General features: G+C 33.5%; 3 protein-coding genes across 6 annotated transcripts in view; 1 reads left to right on the top strand and 2 right to left on the bottom strand.

Moving 5' to 3' along the window:
• The first annotated feature begins 382 nt into the window (after positions 1–382).
• On the top strand, positions 383–5,101 carry Nadsyn (NAD synthetase). Its single transcript, XM_076394881.1, has 14 exons — positions 383–700; positions 753–905; positions 959–1,061; positions 1,194–1,302; positions 1,365–1,526; positions 1,810–1,934; positions 2,041–2,244; positions 2,446–2,596; positions 2,658–2,826; positions 2,893–3,191; positions 3,247–3,356; positions 3,414–3,607; positions 3,665–3,812; positions 4,752–5,101. Exons 1-14 carry the CDS (start codon positions 555–557, stop codon positions 4,848–4,850), a joined length of 2,172 nt encoding a protein of 723 aa, XP_076250996.1. The 5' UTR covers positions 383–554; the 3' UTR covers positions 4,851–5,101.
• LOC143190538 (putative cytochrome P450 4s3) lies at positions 4,502–16,182 on the bottom strand. 2 transcript variants are annotated; one of them, XM_076394882.1, is made up of 9 exons: positions 16,063–16,182; positions 13,393–13,594; positions 9,915–10,115; positions 7,324–7,509; positions 6,925–7,274; positions 5,854–5,922; positions 5,597–5,765; positions 5,352–5,525; positions 4,502–5,295 (listed from the first exon to the last, which is right to left on the bottom strand). In XM_076394882.1, exons 2-9 carry the CDS (start codon positions 13,565–13,567, stop codon positions 5,099–5,101), a joined length of 1,521 nt encoding a protein of 506 aa, XP_076250997.1. In that variant the 5' UTR covers positions 13,568–13,594; positions 16,063–16,182; the 3' UTR covers positions 4,502–5,098. The 2 variants fall into 2 exon arrangements, with proteins under 2 accessions (XP_076250997.1, XP_076250998.1); XM_076394883.1 differs by having other exon boundaries at positions 9,915–10,112.
• A 1,552-nt stretch (positions 16,183–17,734) lies between these two features.
• LOC143190536 (transient receptor potential cation channel subfamily A member 1 homolog) overlaps positions 17,735–25,775 on the bottom strand; it is a 48,857-nt gene continuing 40,816 nt past the window's right edge. For all 3 annotated transcript variants that reach the window (XM_076394879.1, XM_076394880.1, XM_076394877.1), the window contains exons 5-7: positions 25,152–25,383; positions 24,907–25,086; positions 17,735–19,482 (exon numbers count right to left, since the gene is read on the bottom strand). In XM_076394879.1, the coding sequence (XP_076250994.1) occupies positions 17,826–19,482; positions 24,907–25,086; positions 25,152–25,383 (2,069 nt within the window). In that variant the 3' untranslated portion in view covers positions 17,735–17,825. The remainder of the gene's footprint in view (positions 19,483–24,906; positions 25,087–25,151; positions 25,384–25,775) is intronic.

Raw genomic sequence — 25,775 nt, 5'->3', positions numbered from 1 at the left:
CACGGCCAACTTGCCAAGCGTGTTCAAGAAGTGAATGCCACACCATCATTGTTGCAAAATAGGTCGCTTTTTTCTGTGTTTTTACGGTGCCTATTTTATATCTAATGAAGTTTTGGTTTCGTTACGATGAATACAGTATAATAACAGGACAACGATGAATGTCTATTCAATAATAAAAAGCGTTGAAACTTTTAAAAATAATTACATTTATAATGATTACATATTATATTATATATTTAACATACCTATCAACTTATGATTTTTTGTCAGGTACTGTTAATAGGCTTCGGAATATTATTTAAAAACAAAATTGCAAAAATAATTTTACTTATTATATATGTAATATATTTCAAAATCATATTTCTCAATCAGGCAACTAAACATACACGTAGGTATGTTTTGGTTTGGAATATAACCTAAAATATGTTTATATTCTATCCATTGTGTTATCACAACAAGGAATGAAAATATAGTATATTTCAAGGTTATCAGTAAATAAATAGTTATATTACATAAAGTTGTCTTAAACGCACCTATATTACATTATTGTTACGATGGGTAGAAAAGTAACAGTAGCATCTGCTACATTAAATCAATGGGCACTGGATTTTGAAGGAAATTTGGATAGGATACTTCAATCTATACTGGAAGCCAAAGAAATGGGAGCTGCATTTAGAACAGGACCAGAGCTAGAAATCTGGTACTAGAATTATCTTTATTTGAATGCGAAGTTTTTAAAAAAGGTTTTTTAGTGGGTATAGTTGTCAAGATCACTTTTATGAAAGTGATACATATTTACATTCTTGGGAAGTTCTGGCTGAATTATTAAGTGCTCCTCTATGTAAAGATATATTAGTTGATGTTGGTATGCCAGTAATGCATAAAAATATAGCATACAATTGCAGGTATATATTGCAGCTTTTATAATTATTTTTATATGTTTCCAAAATATTTTCAGGGTTATATTTTTAAATCAGAAGATCTTATTAATTAGGCCAAAAAAAATATTAGCAGAGGGTGGAAATTACAGAGAAAGTCGATGGTTTTCTTCTTGGAAAAAAGTATGAAAAATAACATACTACATATATATTTTAATAATAAATAATTTGCACAGAATATGCAGAATAATATTATAATATAATATATATTTAAAATTATCTGCCATGTGTGATTTTTTCTTTTTATTATTATAGGATAAAACAATTGAAGATTTTTATCTACCAAGGATGATTACCAGCATCACTGGACAAAAAATTGTCCCAATTGGTGATGCTGTTATATCTACATTAGATACATGCATTGGTAAACTGAATATATTTTTTAACATATTTTCTATTATTCACTATATAATAAATATTTTATAGGATTTGAAATATGTGAGGAACTGTGGTGTCCAGATAGCCCTCATATACCTATGTCTATGGATGGAGTGGAAATCATCTGTAATGGTTCTGGGAGTCATGCAGAGTTAAAGAAAAATTACATCTTAACAGATTTGGTCAAGAATGCAACAATGAAAGCGGGTGGTGGGTTTTCATATAATATAATATTATAATCTGCTATCCTGTGAACACCAGATTTATGTCACATTGGCACAAGCACAAATCCATTTAATATACTTTAAAGTGGTTTACCCTGATGATTGCCACTATGTGAAGAATCTGACACTTGCCAGTTTTTATGTATTAAAGCCACTGCAACCAACTTTTCATAACAACCAATTGTTCTTATTTAAATGGTGCTTCCATATTAATTTTTTTTTTGGGATCTATTAATATGTAACTCCGTCGTTGATGTATTATATTGTAGGTTGTTATATATTTAGTAATCTAAGAGGTTGTGATGGAGAAAGGATTTATTTTGCTGGTACTTCTTCAATAACATTAAATGGTTTTATATTAACAACAACTAAGCAGTATTCATTGGAGGAAGTCGTAAGTACAGTTATAAAGAATAATTTAATATGTAGGCATATATAACAAGCACTAATACACTTATACTTAACAAAACAAGTAATACAATTTTTTTAATTTCTTTTAGGAAGTTATTATTGCAACTATTGACTTAGAAGATATAAGATGTTATAGAAACAGTTTGAGATCTAGAACACATAATGCCTCTAACAGTCAAAGTTATCCCAGAATAACTATAGATTTTTCACTATCGCCAGAAAATGACACAACTTTACCCACTGCTCAACCATCTGATATTATTAAATTAACACCACAAGAAGAAATAGCGCAAGTAAGACTTTTGTCATTCAAAAATTATCAAAATATATTCTTTGGTATAATATTATTTTGATCTTTATTCAATGCATTTTGTCTTTTCATTTAAATTTCGATTTCACCGTCAGTTAAATATATTTTTGAACTTACATTGAAAATTTTATTTTATTTATATAGGATTTCCTTGCTACATTTTGAAATCTTTTTTTACCTTAAGGGTCCTGCTTGTTGGCTATGGGATTATTTGAGACGTTCTGGACAAGGTGGTTTCTTCTTGCCATTGAGTGGTGGTATTGATTCGTCTAGTACCGCAGTTATAGTTCATTCTATGTGCAGGTTAATTGTAGAGAATGTACAAAAGTGTGGAGGTTAGAACTTATAAGTTCTCATGATTTAAGATTGAAATAAAATGCACTTTTAAAATTTCAGATCCCAAAATACTCTCTGACGTTCGGAGAATTGTAGCGGATACGGAATACATTCCAAAATCTGCACAAGAACTCTGTAACAGAATATTAGTCACTTGTTACATGGGCACAGAGAATTCGTCAAAAGAAACGAAAAATCGAGCTGCAGGTTTGGCTGCAGCAATTGGAAGGTTTGTTTTGCCAAAATAATTTATTGCTCTCTATCAGCTATAAAAAATGTTAATTATCCATTTTAGCTACCATCTACATATTGTCGTGGACAAAGCTATAAACGCTTGCCTGGAAATTTTTAGTACAATCACTGGTCTATTTCCAAAATTTGCTAGTAATGGAGGCTGCCCACGTCAAAATATGGCTTTACAAAACATTCAGGCCCGTATTAGAATGGTACTCAGCTACTTATTTGCTCAGCTAGTTTTATGGGCACGAGGTAGACCTGGAGGATTGCTAGTACTAGGGTCGGCAAACGTCGACGAAGCTTTGCGAGGATATATGACAAAATATGATTGTTCCAGCGCCGACATTAATCCGATTGGTCGGTGCTGTGAAACTTTATTTCTAGTTATGGCTAAACTTTCTTTTGATTTTAGGCGGAATATCCAAAACAGACTTAAGAGGTTTTATTGAATATGCCAAAGTAAAATTCAATATACCAATTTTAGGTGAGATTTACAGTGCCCCACCAACTGCTGAGTTAGAGGTGAATAGATTTCATACATTTTTATAATACAGATTGTTACATTTTATATGTTTCTAGCCTTTAGTTCAAGGGAAAATTGCTCAAACTGATGAACAAGATATGGGAATGACCTACAGTGAATTGAGTCAGTTTGGCAGACTGAGAAAGGTTCAAAATTGTGGACCTTTTTCAATGTACTGTAAACTTGTACAAACCTGGTCAGACAATTGTACTCCTAAACAGGTTGCTGAAAAAGTAAAACATTTCTTTAGGTAACTAACTTGTTTATTATCAAAATACATTAAATCAAAGATATATTTTTGTTATAGATGTTATGCCATCAATAGACATAAAATGACAGTTCTGACTCCATCATATCATGCTGAATGTTACAGCCCTGATGATAACAGGTTTGATCTTAGACCATTTTTGTATAGAGCAAACTGGTCATGGCAGTTTAGATCTATTGATAAACAGGTATGTTATGTTTTTTTAGTAAATATTTTATCTATAAAGAGTTTAAAAAAATACAATACAGTGATCATCATCAAGAAAAAATATTGCTCAATTTACTACTTGAACTCAAAGAGACTGAGAGGAATGTTGTTTTAATTTGCTTCTTAAACAATGCACCAAGCATTTGAAAATGGATCAAACAATTAAACACACTTGTGGAAGAGAATTGTACACCATAATGAAAAAACTAAAATCTGGGTGTTCAAGGTCTTGAAAAATGATACATGTGTAGTGATGAACTGAATATTTCAATTTGCATGCACAGAAGGGCCGAAGATATGCTTAGATATTGTTACATAGCATTTTACATAACGGCCTAAAACTGCACCAGTATAAAGGTATAAGAATTAAAGCTCCAGAACGCAATTCACATGTGTTTCTATATAAGCAAGGCAATTGAGGGCTTTTAAGCGTTTACCCACATCCTTTTTTCGCATAAAGCTCATTCTCTTGTTAGAGAGTATGTCTGTAAGTCGATGTACCACTATTGGATGCAACTAGTTTGAAATTTGAGCATTAGAAACATTTTCATTCGCCTAAAGTAACTTTATGTTCTGCGATATAGTGCAAAGAATTATTTACTCTTATTTTTTTTGTAGATTAAATTTATGAATGAAGTTTAGGCTATTTTAAAGAAATAAATACTCGAATTGTGTAACTTAAATAATTTATTTCACACAAACCAGAATTTAATAACAAACATTTTTTTCCATAAGCGGCTTTCTTTTAACAATCAATTAAATTTAAATTTTCTTGGAGAAACTAAAAAAAACCGTAAATAAATATAACCCTAAATATCACTAGTAATGCATAAAAACACAATTTTTAAAATTTCTATATTATAACTCAAATTTCGTGGTCGAAATTACATAACATCTGGATGTATATTATTTTCTTTAGGTGGATTACTTAAACAGTTTAAAAAGGAGTTCATCCAGCAGCAGTAACATCTCCAAAAAACTCAGCAATTCTAAGATTAGAACAGGTGTTACTGTATAGTACAGGATTTTCTTATAATTTTGTATTTTATGATTTAATGGAAAATGACTTTCTACACAAAAAGAGTTAGGCATTTACATTACTTTTTTATTATTGTAAATAGTTTCATAATATTGTTAGATATTAAGCTTTAAAAATACTTTGTTGTTGCTAGTACTATTTATCTTACTGGTATTCAATTAACTGTTGCTACTATAAATGTATAGAATTAATTAGAATAGAACTAAAAAATAGTAATTTAATAATGTTCACTCTGTAGTTTTATTTAAACCTAATTTTGATACTTTCTTATACCGTTTTCGAATCTTCACCCATATACCAGATATAGAAAATAACACAAGTTTTGGTTTGATCTCCAATTGATGTTCTGCGATGTTTATAATCTCGTAAGTTCGTATTATTTTCGATAAGGCACATTTCATTTCTAACATAGAAAAGTTCTTTCCTAGAAAAAAATGATTATCATCCAACTTCAGTTTTTCAATATATTTCGCTGTTTACCCAAACACTGTCTGGGTTGAACTCCAAATGGTAAGTAGGTCATTTTATCAATATTTTTCGAATTGGCGAATCGTTCAGGATCGAATATTTCTGGGTTTGGGTAGTATTGCGGATTGTGATGGAAACCGTGTATAAAAATGCTGAAGTTTAGCATTGCAGGTAGTTTGATATTACCTAAATTTGAGTAGTTGATTATACTACTCATTTTAAGATTAAAATAGAAGAAAGTGGATAAAACTACTTACAATATTGTAGATCTTTGGTGATTCTTTTTCCAACTGAAGGAACAATGCTGTATAGTCGTAAAGTTTCCTTAATCACCATATCTAGATAAACCATTTGTTGAAGGACTTCATAATCAATTTGTGGACTTTCCTTTTTAAAAAGTTGCTGTTGCTCATTTAAAAGCTTTTTCTGTCGATACAATAATAAATCATATATTGAATATATTCTACATTTCTGATGCTTAAATAAAAGGAGGACATATTGCTCCATTACAAACCTGTATGTCAGTGTTTTTACCAATTTCATAAAGGGCCAAACATATTGCGGTTGAACTAGTATCATAACCCTAAAATAGCCAAAGTTAATGAAATATATCCTTGTTTTATTAGATATTTTAATGACATGCTAGAAATGAGATATGATGAGAGTAATTTTGTTTGATATGTGGTTGATGTAATAAGTATGTTTATCCAAATTAGCGAACTGCTATTAATGATCTTATTGTTATACATACAGGATAGAACAACCTGACAGGGCGAAACATATTAAATTAAGACAGGAAATTAGTATAAAATTATAAGGTATATGTCCAACGGCAGAGTTTAGTTAGTGGCTGCTCATTTAACAATTTTTATACCATCACTTTCATAAATTATAGAAGATCGTTCTTAACTGTTCTTGAAACTGATTCAACTATTCGTATTAAGGATCATAAATCTCATAGGTTTTTTATATTTTGATTTTTGGATGGTATTGTGCTTAGACATAGTGTTAATATTAATCTAGATATCTTATAAATGATCAGATTTTTATTAAAAACAATTAGTACTTTTCATAACACATGGTGGATGTTATTATTATGCTCAAGACTTGTTCAAATAATGACTTGTTGAAAAATAATGTTTATAAATATTTGTTCGATTTATCTTAATGTCGAATCTATATGATATAAATAAATATATTAGTAACATGTGAATTTTGGGCTGCATATGTTTTGAGAATTATATCTCAATATATTTGTATAGGTTTTCATTTACTTCTACTTTTTAATTCATTTATTTAATTTTTATTCTTTCATTTCATACTAATATCATAATCATGTTTTTTTTTCTGTTAATAATAATAAAGTCGAACGTGATTTATATGATACTAAAGCGATTTTGATACGATTGTCAATCAAATTACTTTGTTATATAAAATATAAATTGTTATTTATTATTTGATTGTTATTACCACTATGTAGTCGATGCCATTAACTCTAACTACGACAAATGTCATAAAAATAATGTAAAGCTATAGAGCACTTGATATTATATGAAGGATGCAACAGGACAATGCAAATACTAACCGCAAATATAAAAGTATTTATTTCTTCTCTAATATCACTATGACTTAAAGGTCTCGCATCAATTTCTATATCCATCAGTAAATCAAGAAAATCTTTTCGATCTGTATCACATTTCGACTTGCTCCTCTTTTGTTGTTTTAGTTTTATAATTTTCTCCAATGTGGCATCTATAACAGCCAAAGCTTGTTTTTCTTTGATACAGTCATCCGTATACTGGTAAAATACATCGAAATATTTAAAGAATGACGTCATTCTGTTCAAACCAACTTCGCAAAGTGTCTCCACGCTCTCGGCGTATTCGGTGTTGGTGTTTTTTGTTTGGGCATTGAATGATATACCCATAGCAGTTTCTACGATGTTTTTGGTTTAACTAATGAAGATAAAATGATCACAACTTACCACAAATGACATCAAAAGTAAATCGTTTCAATATCGGATGTAAATTTATATTCTTATTATGGAAATCGTCTAAAACTGTAATTAAAGTGTTGCTTTTGTTCTCAAATACTTCGATAAAACCTTTCAATGTTTCAGATTGGGTAAATTTTGCTGTTAGTGCCTTTCTTCTCGATTTCCATTTTTCTCCTGAAAAGTTACCAGTACAAAAAACAATAAAAAATGTAAAAACAATACTTCAAAATATCTAAACAAAATTTACATACAGCAAGTATTGTAATAGTAAAGAATAGTAAACTACCGAGGGTGTAAATTAATATTTTTTATTCTGGCCTAAAACCAGGCGGTGGAATGCATGATGCATACCTGATCACGGTGGCTTGCCCTGGAGTGACAAGTTGGACGGGGTTATCAGAGAACACTAAATCGAAACCGCCCCACAGTTGACCTCTGTGGGTCTGCTACTGCATTCAATTTGGGGATATGACACCCACTAACCGGACAGCCGTTATTGGGCACGAGACCCGGCGAAAAAACAGATAGTAAAACTAACTCGAGATTCGTGAACTTAGTTAACGAGTTAAAAAACGACTGGGAGCTGTAGTATGTGGGTAAAAGTTATGAGTGCAGCGACGGATGAGGTCGTTTCAGCCTAGAATAGGAGAGGTTAGCGGTGACGCGCTGCTAAACTCCCGGTATGTCGACCAGCTCACGAACAAGCACGTTTTCAGAAGAACTTGAACTGAGTTGTTGTTTGCGGAAGGATTGAGATATGAAGTACTTGATTTCTGGAATCAGTTTCCTTTGAATTTGATTATTTTTGACAAACCATGGAGCGTTTAAGATTCTCCTGAGGAGTTTATTTTGGAAAAAGTTGAAGCCGTTTCACCTGGTTGGGTGTAACAAACTTGAAGTAAATATTAAATCCGTAGAGGAGTACGGACCGAATTAACATCTTGTAAAATAAGCATTTGATGGAGATGGGAAGTCTGCTAGAAGGGCAGATCAGAGGAGATAGCAGGTTTGATATCCCCGATTCTTTCTGGATTTGGGAATGCCAACCGAACCGTCGGTCGAAGTGGAGACCTAGGTACGTGATGTTATCGAGCCATGGAATTGTTGTGTTTCCGTTCTTAAATTGCGAGACACGCAGTGCGCAAAGCTTCTTATGGAAAGTGATGACCCTGGTTTTGGGTTGATTTGCAAACTCCAGAATTTGAACCACTTGGCCGCATGGTCGAGCTGCTTCTATAAACGTTCTTGAATGGTAACCTCGGGCCTGGAGATCGTGGAGAAACCAGTGTCAATAGCGTAAAACGCGACGTCAATGTGCTCTTTTCTAGGCAGATCTGAAGTAAAGAGGTTAAATAAGGGTGGGGCCAGCAGGGAACCTTGAGGTACGCCAGCATCGATTTGTTTTCGACTGGAAGCGTTTTCCTGATCTTGACATTGAAAGATCTGTTCGGTAGATAGGACTTGATGAGAGCGGTTAGATCTTCTGGGAGGCCTAACCGTACGCATTTTGCGATCAAACCGTCTCCCCAGACCTTGTCGAAGGCTTTGGTTAGGTCCAGTAGGACTGCTCCAAGCTTTTTCCGTTGATCAAGAGCGTGATGGATGTGTGCTGCCAGACAGGTAGCCAGATGGGCGGATGAATAATTAGCGCGAAAGCCATATTGTTCGTCAGGAATGATGTTGTTTTCCTTTGTGAAAGAGTTAAGAGCGTAGATTATTGCCCTCTCGGCAACCTTCGAAATGGAACTCAGAAGGCTGATGGGCTTGTAGTCGGATGGAGATGATTTTGCTCCTTTCTTGAGAATAACCGCTATATGTGAGTATTTCTAAGATGCCGGGAAATCTTGCAGCCTCATGATAGAGTTAATGATGTTTGCTAATTTCGCGAGCTACTTATGCTGCAGCTTTTTTAATTGAGTAATTGGTATTCCGTCAAAACCCAGAGATTTTTTGGTTTGACGTTTGCCGATCATAGTATGTAGATACGTTGGCGGCACGAGATAGTGGAGAAGAAAAGTTGGGGTGACTGGTCTTTTGATGGTGTTAGATTCGTTGATGACAGTGTCGTTGTCTTTAGGTTTGGTGTTTTCTCTGGGAGGAAGGCATTTCATCTGGACCTCGTAGGTCTTTGCGAGGAGATCCACTTTTTCTTCGCCATTGACTGTGAAATTTCCTGCAACCGCTGACGTCAGGGGTGGAGGAGGATATTGTGAGTCTTCTCTACGATACATCCTGACACACGCCAGAAAGAAGGGAGACCGTCTAGTCTTTGGTCCGCGAGAAATGAGTTCCATTTCATCGCTCGTCAGGTCGAGACGGCCTCCTTGACCAACTTAAAGGTGTGAATTAATTTTAAGGAATTTACAATAAATGCAGTAACTTATGCTATGTTTCGTTAATCTGAAAATTCAAAGCATTCAATAAGCATCAATAATAATAGTTTTAATGATAAAACATTTATCAAAAAAATGGTTGAAATATATTTTGTTACAAACAATTTGAACTAATATCTATGGACAAATACGAAAATGACCTAACAGTAAATAAAGGTAAAACTTATATATTTTCCTCTTACTTACCATCACTAGTGATTAATCCTTCTCCCAACCAAGGTTTAATCAAGTCATAGAATTTTGACTTGCAAACGTACTTGTTGTTGATACATAGAAATTCCAAAAACTCTTTATTTGCTACCACTAGAGATGGTTTTCGAGGTCCGATATATTGCCTGATAACTCCTCCATATTTAATAAGGTTGTTCGTCAATTTTGTAAGAGCTGCTAAAAATCACAAAAACTGATGTAAAAAATGCAATTATTATTACACACTTCACTTAGAGACATTATTATGGTTTAAAAATTATAATATACAACAATCCAGATAATATTGGGTACTTGAAACTATTCTGATCTTTTTATTCACTTTAAAAAGGCTTTTTATTGAGAAACATTGATACAATATATGTTTATCAAAATAATTTAAATCATTTTCTTCGGCCGAAAGAATATTGTTTGTTTGGCAGAGAACCAATCCTCTACACTTTTTGTTAGTGTTGAGAACTATCGACTGAAATGCACTATCGACTGTTTAGTAAGTCACTACTTTTTACTATCGATTGTTTCAGTCGCTATTATTGGTTCGACTGATTTTACTACTTCTTACCAGTAACTGTTTCAGTCGTGTTTTCGGTCCGACTGATTATGTTACTATTTACTATCGACTGTTTCAGTCATATACTTTTAGTTACTATTTTTGGTTCGACTAGTTTCATTCGTCTGATGTCGACAGATAGCTCTGTCGTCCTAGTCGTGTGGCGACCGCCACGACCCTTTAGGCCACCACCAATTCACCATCAACAACTACAAAGGTTGGCAACGCCAGTGGATTGGTACCATGCAAGTTCCAGGGTATAAAAGACCATCACGACGACGTCTCGCTCTCTTTCTTATTACCGTCCCCCTGTAACAGTACCACTTCCACAGCGCTACCGCACTTCCTTCACCTTAACCTAATATCCTGTCAATTATCCCATCGACCACATGTATCAATTAAAATTATCATATTATCAAGTTAAAATAAACAACCTTGATTCAACCAGTGTTTTTAGTTCCCGTGCAAATTCCTTCCAAAAATAGTAGTGAGTGTTCTGACAAATAATCGCAGCGGCAGTCACACATTTCGACCGATTGACCGACCCGACGAACATTCCTACAATTGGTGACCCCGACGTGATCAAAGTGCCTAACAGGTAAATCAACTCAACATAAGCCACTCGACAGGTGCTTGACACGTGCATGGAAGGATAGCACGAGGAACGGAACCCATCAACATCACGTGGTCGACGACATCCCACGAGACTAGCCTGATGGACGAAAACCACAGAAGCCCATCATGTATACCAGCAACACATGAGCACCCTCGCATCACGAAACGGGACACGTAACACATTTACAGGTACCTTCAAACAAAGCTAAACGCCTCAAGACGAACGACGTCCTGCTACAGCTCCGATGGCAGCTGATCCCGTAAAACTCCTCGCTCAGGTTGGGATCCCCATCTTATCAGCAGTCCCCGGGCGTTTGTTTGCGTGATTGCGGGTGCATTCCGGAACTTGCACCACATATAGGTACGTTCCACGGCTGTTCCACTAGGAGGGGAGTTATGTGGCGACCGCCACGACCCTTTAGGCCACCACCAATTCACCATCAACAACTACAAAGGTTGGCAACGCCAGTGGATTGGTACCATGCAAGTTCCAGGGTATAAAAGACCATCACGACGACGTCTCGCTCTCTTTCTTATTACCGTCCCCCTGTAACAGTACCACTTCCACAGCGCTACCGTACTTCCTTCACCTTAACCTAATATCCTGTCAATTATCCCATCGACCACATGTATCAATTAAAATTATCATATTATCAAGTTAAAATAAACAACTTTGATTCAACCAGTGTTTTTAGTTCCCGTGCAAATTCCTTCCAAAAATAGTAGTGAGTGTTCTGACAAATAATCGCAGCGGCAGTCACACATTTCGACCGATTGACCGACCCGACGAACATTCCTACAGTCGTGATCTTAACAAAAATGTACCCAATTTATGCTTACATAAATTTATATGTAATATATATAGCTTTATGATTTTTTTGGTAGTTTTATTGTAAATAACAATATATTGTATATTAATATAGAAGCATTTTGGTGCGATATTTTTCAAGATTGTTAATGTAATAGGGTAAAAAAGATTAAAATTGTGAATGATAAATAGTAAAATACTTTTGACTCTCTTTGATTACTCTCTCGATTTTTGTTAAAAATAATTTCCGTTCAATAATAAATAATGCACTTTGTTTAAAAAGCACTAACATAGTAGTTATTGTGCCATCATTTTTAATTATGTCATGAATTAGTTTTTTTCTATGATTAGGTGTGTGTTTAATTTTAATTTAGTATTTATGGTTATTGTACATTTAGTTTTTAGGTTTTGTTTTAGTATATAAGTAAATATTAGTATTGATAAGTAATTCTGCTTCGTTTCAAATGAAAGCATTAATTGCATGTTAATAGTATTCAGTAATTATTTTTCTTTTTCTTTTTTTAAGTTGGTACGTGAAGAAGTAAGTACATCTCCGTCTAGCTTATTGGAAAATATAAGCACATATAAAATTAACTGCTCCAAGCAATTATCTCCGTCGTTTCTTCTCTCACAATTTATACAGCAAAGGGTTCGTACATCTTCGTCTGAGATCATGAATTGAACAAAACAGTCGAACCGTGCATTTGACTGAAAATAGTAATTACTATTTATTTTATTACTATTTACTATTTTCAGTCGCTAGTTTTTTGACTATCGACTGTTTTGCGACTATCTACTTTCGACTGTTTTTAGGCGATAGTTCCTTACGCTACTTTTCATCTTTTCTTCAGCATTTCAAAATCATGATTGAACACTATTTGATCAATTCTTAAACTATCTGAAAGTTCTTTGGGAGTTTGACTTTGGTTTTCGTCCAATAATTCATTGTTAATAAACTATTTTGACATCGAAATCAGCATTTTTATACCGTTAAAACCACAACTGACTGACTTCGATAGCAGAAATCAAACAACAGTAATGAATGTCGAAAACATAATTTTGAGTGTTTCATGATTCTCAATAATACTAAATGGAAAACTATTATTCTATGTAGTTGTCTATGTTAAGTTGTTTAAGGGCTGATTATACTGATATTTCCCATTTTCACCAACAGAAAGCACAGATCAAAATATATGCAGCAGTTAATACTTAGGATTTAAAAACGCAGACTTAAGCAAATTGATAGTTAAACGTATTATCTTAGCTACTTACTTAAGGTAGATCATCTGTTTTTTGATTTCCGAATTATTAGTCTACAAAATTACACATAATAAATTCTGACACTCTGACACTGTTCTGGTCACTGACACGGTTTTCACATTAATATATAGTAGTTATAGAATATGCTTTATATATAGCTTAAGTAAATCCATCAATATTAATTTACAGTTGTAATAGTAATAACAAAGATTAAAAATACTTACTAGAAGAATCTGTATAATCTAGAACATGACCAATGATGGGTATAAAAGGCGGTGTAGGAAACGCATTCAGATGGGTATATATAACACAGAGGTACCCAGAGGAGAGCACAATAAATAAATAAAGGGCCAGTGTAGCGAAAAAGTACAGATGATCTAAGAATTCTAAAAAGTTCATGATAATATATTTGTTATGAGACACTACCTGAAATAAAATAAAACTTATTAAAACATAATAGAATCATAGTTATAATGAAATGTTACTTTAGAGTACATCTAGTTGGTGTTTGGTATTATATTTAACTAACATTAATTAAAAACCCTAATTTCTATAGCAATTGACCATCATATAAAGTATGTTTTCTTCCATACTTTGTAATTTCTGCATTATAACAATATATGTAAGCAAAAGCGTGAAAGATAACTCCCGGTTCTATGACTCACTCGTGCCCCTCCCCCCATTTTTTTTAAAAATCTAAATTAATGACATTAATCCAAATAGATTTCGATTTCGATTGGAGGTAACATGGATATACTCTAGACCGCTTCACCAGATCTTCTAATTCCTTCTGTGTTTTGTCCTCGATTCTAATTTGAAATAAATCACGTTTTACTTAATCCAGTCTTGGAATTATCGATTTTAATGTGATATTTGTGTTATAGTCGATCTTGTATTTCTTGTTGGTCATCTCAACACTTCTCGACTTATACCTTAGCCACTATACGTGTTGCTTTATTTTTCTTACTATATACTCTTCTATCCCACAATATATTTTTGTTCTATAATTATTACTTGCTTGGGGCGAGAGTCGTTTTCGATATTTTTCTTTCTACTAATTTTAGTTTATCTTCATCGTGACCAATGACAGTATCAATGTTACTTATCGGTCCTATTAATGTATTGAATTATATCTTTTTAATTTTATCAGTTTTAAAATATATTTATGTTTTTATTATCCTGACACTATAACTATCAACAATCTCGAAATACTTACTATTATAACTTCACTATGTATTAACATAACTGCAATAATAAACTATTGTAATCCTATTAAAGGCATACGTGCTATAGCTCTTATTTGTATTGTATTTACATTTATATATCACATACATATATTATAGTATTATATATATATATATATATATTGAAACAAGATTTCACTGAATATTATTTCTATATTTCTCTCTATCCGATCTGTTAATATGATTTAACTGTATTTCACTAGCTATTTCACAGACCAGACCTATTGCTTAATATGGGGTTCCTTAATCCACCTTAATACTCGGCATTGTGCCGTACCTGGCGAGTGAACAACTTAGAAATTATTCAAAATTTACATTGTATTTATTCAGTAAAACGCTACTAATAGTCAGTAGCGCCAATACTATGATGATACTTTTAAGACACACTTTTGTTTAAAAAAATGCGTTTTATTGCTTGATAATCATTAATATTAGAATAAATAATTAATATAATATTTAATCATTTGATAATACTTTTTGTAGCAAAATACTTTTGAAACTAAAAATCTGTTATTGTAATTAATATTATTCTTCCCTCAAGTATGCTCATGATATAGCACAAGCCTTCGATAAGGTTTGGCTTGAAGCCTTGTTCATAATGGCCTAAAATCGTACATTACAGCCGGAATGTTTAGACTTAAACAAGAAGAAACTTACTCTACAATAAAAGAAGCTAAAGCAGGTGTACCTCAAGGAAGTGTACTGGGGCCAATGCTTTATCTACTCTACACTTATGATATACCACAACTGGAGAATATTACAATGGCTACATTGGCTGATGATACTGCGATTATACCTGTCAGGGACAATAGTAAAGAAGCCACACGAAAATTACAACAGGCAAGTGACACTATAAATAATTGGACACATGCTTGGAAAATAAAACTTAACGAAAGTAAATCATTCCATATAGCAACAACGCTAAATATCTCGGAACGAATCTTGGTGCAAAACTTCGCTAGAAGGAACATATAAAGAAGAAAAGAAAAGAACTGGAATTGAAATATAGGAAAATATATTGGCTATTTGGAAGAAAGTCAGAATTATCGTACATAATAAATTCCTATCAGATAAGCAAATACTGTAACTTATATCGACATACCGAGTTTAATTATGAGGATGTTCTGCATAGAGTAACATAAACAAAATACAAATTTTTCAGAACAAAGTTCTGTGAAGTATTATGGGCGCACCCAAATATTACAGGACTGACTACCTACATCGATACCTTCAGACACCCTCAGTCAGTCAAGAAATCAAGAGAATTGCAAGGGGGCATGAGGAAGGACTCCATTCTCATGAGAATATTGAAGTATTGCAACTTTTGGATACCACCAGAGCAGGACACACACTCAAAATAACCAAACCATCCATTTGATCTTGTATAGTGAAGTGTAGTAAGGTGCATATAATAAAAAATACAGCAGTGACATGTATAAACATTATTTCACCAGAAACTGAGATAGGTCCTCCTAGTTATATACCTAGATTTGAGTTATCATAAAGACAAATTGTAGGTTAGTCGGAAACGACTAGTAACAATGTAATAATTAAATAATAAAAATAATCTTATTCTAGCCCTCTTGTAGAAAAATCAAACAATAGTATTTTTAAAATTAAATATCTTTTGATATATAAATGTCGTCTCACCTTAAATGACGAATTCCATTCAATATTTTTGTGCTATTTAATATCAATACGAACTAATCGAAATCGAAAAGTTAATCCATTTTCCGTTCATACGAAATCAAACAATAAATGTATAATAACTCATTGTTTTGAAAAATTAATTTCTTACACAAAAGGCAATATAATTTAGTGCTTTAGCATACCTAATATATAAAGATGATAAAACAATTTTATTTTAGTAAAATTTTTTTATTTAAAGAGAAATAATTAGCGATCTGAAGGCTAGAATTGGATTTGTATATTAATCTAAACAAAGGCTCATAGAATAAATATGACTTTTAAGAGGAATCTCGCCAATTATACAACGTGGGGCAAAAGCCCCGCTACAATTTTGATTGCCTATAACTTTGCTCAAAGAAAAGATGAGTAAGTTTGGTTTTCACAAAATTTTTTGGACATCTACACAACACAATGGTTAAAGTGAAACTTATCTAAACGTCACATAACCAAGATGGCGCGCAATCAAAATGGTAGCAGGACTTTTGCCCTACTTGTTACAACCTAACATTTATTTGTGTTGCAAAAATTTTTGGTCGTATTTATTTTACAATCTTTCCACTTGGTATTAGGTGTTGAAAATAATTCGTAGGATATCTATAAATAAAAATGAAGTGCCAAAATATATGTGAGCCTACCTTCAGAATCCCCACACTAAATAGGATAATTTTTTTTGTCGTGTTCGTTATTGTTAGGAAAAGTTTTTCTTCATATTTAGTAGTGGCAAAAAAGAAAGGTGTTTTACAAAAGCAAAAAAGGATGGATAACAAAACGTACGTATGACCTCATGTCTTCCGCTACATCCAAGAATTTTTGACACACTCTGGGTAGACTGTCATGCCCCACTCACCTTACAGGCTGGACCTCGCGCTTAATGATTATCATTAGTTATCCAAGTTAAAGGAACACTTGAGTGGCCAACGCTTCCGAACTAACAGACCAAAACTTACTGATAGCCATAGAAAAGGCGAAAGGCTTTCTTAGTGAGTTGACAGTGGTGTTCTACTATACTGGGATACAGAGATTAGAGTACCATATTCAAAGATGCGTATAAGATTATAGTAGATTATGTAGAAAAATAGAACAAAGTTTCTTCTTCCTAGCGATGTAAATTTCGATGAAAAAAAATTTGATGACACCCTTACTTCTGGACAAACCCTGGAAAATATCTGATATCTTGTGAACATAAGTTTATAAAGAAATAAATATTCTTACTGAAAAAAATGACCTAAATAAAATTGAAGAGATTGATTTATCAGTTAATTATAAAGCCACTTTAAACCTTCAATTAAGTTCTTAAATTAATTACCAACGCTTATCGCTGCCAACGAAGAACTGCACGATGACTTCAAAATCAAATATATATATGTATATATATATATATATATATATATATATATATATATATATATGTGTATATATATATATTTAATTTTTAATTTGGGAAATACGTACGAATTTATTTATCATTTACTCGTAATGCTTGTATATTGATGCAAGTACAATAGAATAGTAAAGATTAATTTGTAAATTAAAGGAATACTTTTATCTAGCGTATCTATTTTAAGATGGAATTGATAAAATTAAACGTAATGGATTATGGTGGAAATTACTAGTTTAAATAACTACACATATAGTTTACTAACACTTTATTAAAATACTTAAAATTAACTTATCTCAACTCTAATAATGACTTTATTTTCACTAAAAAGCACCTAAATATTTCCTCATTTACTAACACTCATGCAGCTTAGTCTATTTAACATTTCCTTCATTAGTCTCTCATTGTTTTCCAACAGAGATTTCATATCGGTCACGTTTTGTGACAAATTTTTTATATCACATTTGATTTTATCTAGTTCATCTTCAACGGAGTAATCATCATTATATGCCTTCAGGGCTTTGGAGAAGTTGTCATTACTTTTCCTTTTGCTGGAATGAGCGAAGTAGTTTTTATTTTTCTTCTTCTGTCTCTTCGCCACGTCGTATACTGCTTGTAGAGTATCTTTAGGTAGACGTGTCTCGCGAGGGTTCAAAGGTTTGACATAGAGGACGCCGCAAGGCTTTGATGACACCGAGGCGGCCCACAACAAAACGTCCAGCACAATCTTCCGTTCGAAGAAGCTGTTAGATAAGGCGTGCTCAATATGAGCAATTAGTTTTGTCTGGCGAACTAACTTGTTCAATTTTGCGGTCTTTTTTAGACCGTGTATATCATGAACGGCAATACCCAATAGCAAGTTGAGTAAAATAATGGCAACACATAATACGAACAGGGTATAAATGAACTGGGTGCTACCTTTCAACTCATAAGGATCACCGCCCTCGTTAGCTGAAATCAGCAGGTCCAAATTCAGTTCGCCGATGGCCATCACCAAGACCGTGATGAATCCGGTGAAGAAATTGGAGAAATTCGGCGATTCAGGGAATAGGATACAGAAACTGATGGTAAAACCGATCAGTAATGAGCAGAAAATCGAAAACACTTTTGCGAACTCGCTTTGGACTGATATATACATGCAGACGTATGGACCAAACAATGGTAATTGTCCCAAGGTATACATCAAGTTAGTCCAAGCTAAGAGAACAGCGAATGCGCTCACGTGATTCTGCCATTCGTATGTCCGTCCAGTATACACAAATGAAATAAGGAAAACACTTGATATAACCCCCCATTCAAAGAAGTTTTCGATCCTCGTCAAGTACTGTTTCAAGGACGAGTACCCCATAATTCCCCAGATCTTTCTCAGGAAAATTACTATTGCGAATAGAACTAGAACGTACCATTGTACTTCCACAATCGATGGATGCCTTACAATAACGTTGGCCAAGAAAGAATTGCTCAAACATAATTTCTTTGTTGTATTCAAGGTAGTAATGGTAGTATTTTGAGTATAATTATAACAATCATAAGCCAAGCCTGTTAAAATATAGGATGATAATAAAAGAACAAAAATTAGATAAAAAATGGCTCGCATAATGAAATACTTCTTAATTTTATTCCATTTCAAGAACAAAAATGCCGAACACAAAGGATGCAGGAGTAGTTCTTTTTGGCCTTCTTCCACCAGCACCTGGAGGAACATCACTTCTTTGGGGTAGCAGTGTTGGAGGATGGGGGTGAAGTCCAGTCGCACCTCCACTTCCTTGGATGAGTTGTGGTGGCTGAAGGTGACAGATTCGTCCAGTTTCTTTCGTAAAGTGTCTATGCACATTGGCGTTTTTCGATAAATCATTCCGAATGCAGTGTGTCCAGCACATTTGGCCGTGATATCGGCTCCTGATAGAATCAGCACGTCCACGCAGTCAGTTGCTTCGTTTAGTATGGCCAAATGTAAAGGCGTACAACCGTTTTGGTCTTTTGCATTAACTTCCGCTCCATATCTGAAAATATGGTTAATAACTTTTAGTAAATAATTTTAATTGTTATTTATCGAAATGTATTTCGTTCAATTAATGGGATAAATTATTGATAGTATATGGTCAAAATTGGTTTTGTTTCTCACAATAATATTATATTTTGGTACATTATAAATGTCAACTTTTGGTTTTAAATAATATATTAACAGGAAATTTTACTACACTGTAATTAGTTTATGAATAATGTACAACAGCATTGAAATCCATGGTAATCTAGTAGATTATAGAAAAACTAGTTTATTAACAGAGTTCAGAAAAGTAGGAGGTTCTATGTTCGGCTGTATATATATTATATATTTTTAATGTATGTTCCTCGATTTCTCCGTCAATTATGAACCGAACCAAAGTTCTCTTTTTATTCGAAAGAGTGCACTTCCAAGGTGGTCCCATTGGAACCAAGTCAATATCTGATGGCGAAATCCGGTGAAATCGTGGGAAATCTCAAATTTCAAAGCCATGTACACAGTTTTCACATATGTTTTATCTAGAATAATCAGATATTTGTGTATAATGTTATTGCTGAACTGATGTCGTTTTTCGTCGTGTATCATAATTAACTACATTGTTATAATCATAAGATAGTGCTCTATATTTGGTGGAATGAGAAGAGCTTGCTTCAATGAAGAGTGCTATTGAATGCCTTAAATGAAATAAGTGTTGGCTGAAAAACGGACAGATTGGGACACTAGAGATGACATTAATTTTGCATCATGATAACTCTCGACTGCATAGTTAAAAACTATTTGGTAAATAGCGGATAGGATGCTTTACACCCCCTGCCATGCCATGACTATGTAGCTCCATCGATGCAAAATGTCAGAAGAATAATGAGGCATTTTTGTGATAGAATTCGTAAAGTGAAAGATAATAAATCGATATAGCATTCAATAAAAATTAATTCGATTCATTCATATTGTTAAAAAATAGGAGCGAAACATGCCTTTTCGGCCCTGCTGGACTTATCATTCTTGACTTGATTATTTTTTAAGGTTAGAGATAGCAACGTTAATGACAGCGGTAAACAATTTGTTGAAGCGACAGAATAAATAGTCCCTAGTTACGATATAAATAGCCATAAGAAATTCCTTCCTCTCGCCGTTATAGAGGGTGTAGGTGTACTTCTCACAGGGAGTAAATGTTTAACTTTCTTCCCTGTTATTAGGGACCAAAGTACGTACTTTCCACTGAGGTATGAAAAAAATTATATTTCGTCAATGCTGTTTTGTCGACACTCGATTCAATAGTCCAGAAAAAAATGAACAATACGTCATCATCTAATTGATCCACGGACGAGGAAATTATTATTCGAAATTTTGATGTAGAAGCGCGATTGATAATAAATACAGATACGTTGCCGAAGAAAGCTACTAGTAGTACTATTGATGTCGAGGGCAAGCATCAAAAACATGTTCATCAAATTTAAAGTTAAATTAATAACGTACTTTTGACCGGCTATGAAAGAAAAATCGTTTACACCACACGGGCCAAAAGTTGAAATCTCGGCCCTGCTCGTCATGATTCCCGTGGCGAAGCCGAGCAGTTTCGGCCCTTGTGGTGTACTATACTATTTAGGCGTTACATGATTAGCATCTGTATATACTGAAAAACTTAAAATAATCATGAATAGTAATATTATGAATTAATATCAAAATTATCGAATTTAAGACTTACTTAATTATATATATAAAAGTTATTTATATTAATACTTCGCTTTCACCAATAGATATCGCTTATCAAAATACATGCAACTACCTACTATTGCAATATTTTACTAATATAATACAGTAATTCCTCGTTACACACGGTCTCACCAACCGCGGTTTCTGTGTTCAGGTTTTAGAAACCTGAGGTTAATTGCTTTTGATTAAATATGCTAACTCTTTGAGATTTAAATCAAGGCTGCCTCATTACAGGCATTTCTTCCCATCATGCATCAAACTCAACCCCTCTAGAGAGCAACACAGGGGCTCTTGTCATAGATTCCATGCAGTTTGTAGTCGCTTATCGCTGGTTTTTCCACCGATATACATCTCCTAGGATAGATTGCCTCCATGACGACTGGCGCAGATGTTTGTCGATCTCTCCATGAGGAGTCTATCAAGGGATAATTCTGACTCAAGCAATATTAGAACTCAATTCAATCAACATAAAACTGAGAAATATCCTGAACAACTTTTCATATTCTCGGACGGCTCCAAGAGCAATGACTACGTGGGGGCAGCATTTAACTTCAGGCTCCCCGTTTCATCGGATGTATTGAGGGCTGAACTGTTTGCCATGTATAGGGCTCTGATTTCAGTACAAGATGTGCAAGACAAATGATTAGTTATTGTCTGCGATTTAATGAGCTCCTTAAACTGCTTCCAACCATCTCTACCTCTACACCCGCTAGGAGTGCTTATCCGTGAACTAGCCCATAAATTGAAAAGAAGCTGCAAATCGATCACCTTTATGTGCACCTGTGTTGCGTATAAAGTGTGGTGTTGCAATGAAAATGAAATAACGGATTACTTAGTCAAAAAAAGGGAAGGATCACTTACGAAAAACTTCCTCTTCTGGAGATATAAAGCACCATTCTACTAGGATCTTTAGACATTTAGACCAACTCATATGGGATCTAACAGATAACTACAAGCTTTGGGAGGTGAGAAAAGATTATTATCAGGGCCTTAACGCCACTAACATCAGCAGATGCAACTTAAGCTTATTCTCGCGTATTGGTCACTGCAAATTGACCCTTGCGTTTCTCATGAAGAAGAAGAAGTAGACAGGATGATTAATTTTCTAACCGTAACAGGACTACTACTAGAAATATACTAGTGTGTATCTATGTAATATCATGCATGTTCATTTATTATGTATATTGTATCTTGTATCCCTATTACTGTCATGGGTTGTGCGAGCATTGTACTATAGCATTCATATATTAATGCATCTGTATGCTTTTAGATATTTTACTTGTCATGTTGCAATATGTACTCTTTATCTTACACATTTAACACTAGACTTTGTATTCTGACCATGTATTTATATTGTTCTTTGTATTATTGTGTTGTTGTAACACCTCAGGCGATTTTATGGTGAAGCCAATACTTGTTTAGAAATCATTGAATCCACGGCCTTTGAAAAATAAAGATATGGACTGTCTGCCTGTGTTTTGGGGAGCAAATGCTAATGCTTGGGTTATGATGAAACTATTTACTGACTGGCTTACTAATTGTTTTGTGCCTAGTGTTAAACGGTATTTGGCTTCAAAGTCACTACCATTTAAGGTACTTCTGCTTATTGACTATGCTTCCGGACATCCGGAGTCTAGAATATTTAGAACAAAAATTGAACCGACTTCAAAAATAAGGAAGTGACTAAAAAGTAAAAAATAATCAAACTTAGACTTTTAACACAAAAAGAAACATTTTAAAAAACATGTACTTAATAATCCTTGTAACAACTAAATAAATATCAGTTTGAAGTCGCTACTCCATGCCCAAACACTTATATTAAATTAGATTTGGTTTGTTCCTAATTTAATTTTGTTTTTGTGACAAAATTATATTGTTTCTGTGTTGTTTGAGGGCTCGGCACCGACTTCAAACTGATTTTTTAAAACTTTTTTTTTGTATTAAAAGTCTAAGTTTGATTATTTCTTTAGTCACTTCCTTATTTTTGAAGCCATTTCAATTTTTTTTGTAAAAATATTTTAGTTTTCTCTTTTTAGTGTTAGATATTTACTCAATAAATTACGCAGTTATTTTATTAATTATTACAATAGAGAGCCCATGTAAAAGCGCGTATGAGGAAAAATAGAAATAAAGAAACAATGATTAAAAAACAGGAATGTTTCAGACACTGGGGTCCGCTACCTAGTGTAAGTGATTTGACAAATGTTGAACCCGCGACCTCCGTTTGGGAGCTAAACGCTTTAACTGTTACATGCTGTCACGTATGCTATAATTTGTGCTTTAAAAGCAATCTGAATGGCTTTTGCACTGAACGACTTCCGATTTTCCGTCACATCAGCTCAGCGATAACATTACACACAAATATCTGATTATTATAGATAAAAAATATGTGAAAATATTGTACGCGCATTTGAAATTTCAGAGTTTCCCTCGATTTTCCCCCCTTCCGCCCAACAGATCCTGATTTACTTCGAATGGGACCACCTCGGAGAAATCGGCGAACAAGCATTAAATATATATATATATATATATATATATATATATATATATATATATATATACTAGCGACCCGCCCCGGCTTCGCACGGGTGCAATGCTGATACTAAATTAAATACACTACAGAAAAAATATGCACGTTGTATATAAAAACATAGCGGCCCGCTCCGACTTTGCACGGGCATAAAATATATATGCCTATGTCACTCAATGAAAACATGATTAAAATCGATCCAGTATTTTTGGTTCATTCATTACTGCCCTTGGCCTGCACGCATTAAATTTGGAGTAAAACAATTCCTCTTCCCCTATACTTACTATGAAGATTTCCTGCTATCTTTGGAATATCTAAATTCATACAATTTTTATTACATTACACATTTTTAAACGCAAATTTTAAATTTGTAATATCTCCGAAAATATTTGTTTAATTTACATGCTGTAAGGAACCATATTGATCTATATTAATTGCACACTGTATTTAAGGTACTTAATTCGATAAGGATTAATGCCGTATTGCTTAAAATAGCTTCGTAAATAAGCCATTTTCTCACGTAAAAAGTAAACAATAAAAATGGTTAATGTGGGTTATCCCTAAAGGATAAATATATACCATCGCGGACTTTTTTGTAGACCTTTTTATGGTGTACAATACTGTAGTATATTAATTTGATCTAACTCGTAGGGTTAGGCAGCGTTTTTGCTAATTGCTAAATAAGCCTAAAAAAATAGGTTAATTTACGACATCACGTTAGAAACCTCTAAAATTAGCAATGTTGCCTTAGTATATTATGCATGTATTATACATATAAACCTTCCTCTTGAATCACTCTATCTATTGAAAAAAACCGCATCAAAATCCGTTGCGTAGTTTTAAAGATTTAAGCGCACATAGGGATATAGGGACAGAAAAGGCGACTTTGTTTTATACTATGTAGTGATATATATATATATATATATATATATATATATATATATATATATATATATATATATATATATACAGCCGAACATAGAACCTCCTCCTTTCTCGATATCGGTTATACATTTTTATCTTTGTGGTATTTATAAAATGTCTTTTAAAAATCTGTTCTCAAAAAACTGAGGTTATTAAATAAACATTACCAGTCTAGAAATATCTTATAGAGTTCCAATAATTTCCTGCCTATTAAAATTAAAAAAAAATACGGTAAAAAAGCAAATGTAGACTTACGTCAAAAGCATCTTGACAATATCGTAGTTTATCGGTCTGTTCGATTTTGAAACAGCGAAATGAAGAGGTGTCCTTTGTTCGTTATCCAAAGATGTTGGGTCAGCCTCGCCAATTTTTAATAATAATTTAACACCATGCGGGTCATGTACTAACGCAGCCAAATGGAGTGGTGTTTGTCCTCTGAAAATAATAACCCAAATTGATGCTTATTTCTTGTTTAATTAAACTACATTATTATTAATTACTTATTGTCGTACACATTTACACAAGCTCCATGATCCAACAAAATACTTATGCAATCTGCATGTTCGTTCTCGGCTGCTAGATGAAGAGCCGTTTGATGTTTCTCCTTCGTTAGTAAGTTAAGGAAAGGATCAGCCTCCTTGATGAGTATTTTGAGACAGTCTGCGCATCCCATCTCCGAGGCGAGATGAATGGATGTTTTCCCCAACGAATCTGGTTGCACGACATTTGCACCTATAATGTTTTCAATCGTTATTTTAAATAATTTCGTTTGTTCTATTCAAAAACGAAGAATTTATATCCAGCAATGAGTGTAAAGGTACGCTTGTGATTAATTGTAAATAGGAAGTACGCCATTCACCAGGCTTGGGTAAGGCAGGTGTTTTGTGGAATGGTCTCTAAGTTGACTTAGGGCCTTAGTTCGAAGCCCACGTTAAGAACTAGAGCCAGATAAACCCTAGTTGGTATAAATAAGACTAATATATAAAAAAAAATCAAAGAAATAGGAATGGGAGTCATTTGTTTGTTGAATCATTTGTTGAATATTTGAAAATCATTTGAACATTAGTTCAATATTTTGAATGTGAATTTATTTTGAGGAATTTATTGTAGATATCCTCACTTAT

Source organism: Rhynchophorus ferrugineus, unplaced genomic scaffold (assembly GCF_030347505.1).
Source record: "Rhynchophorus ferrugineus isolate W39M unplaced genomic scaffold, kcgeb_rfMv2 rfM2, whole genome shotgun sequence".
NCBI lineage: Eukaryota > Metazoa > Arthropoda > Insecta > Coleoptera > Curculionidae > Rhynchophorus > Rhynchophorus ferrugineus.
The sequence above is the reverse complement of the archived record's forward strand: the minus strand, read 5'-3'. Positions and strand labels throughout refer to the sequence as shown.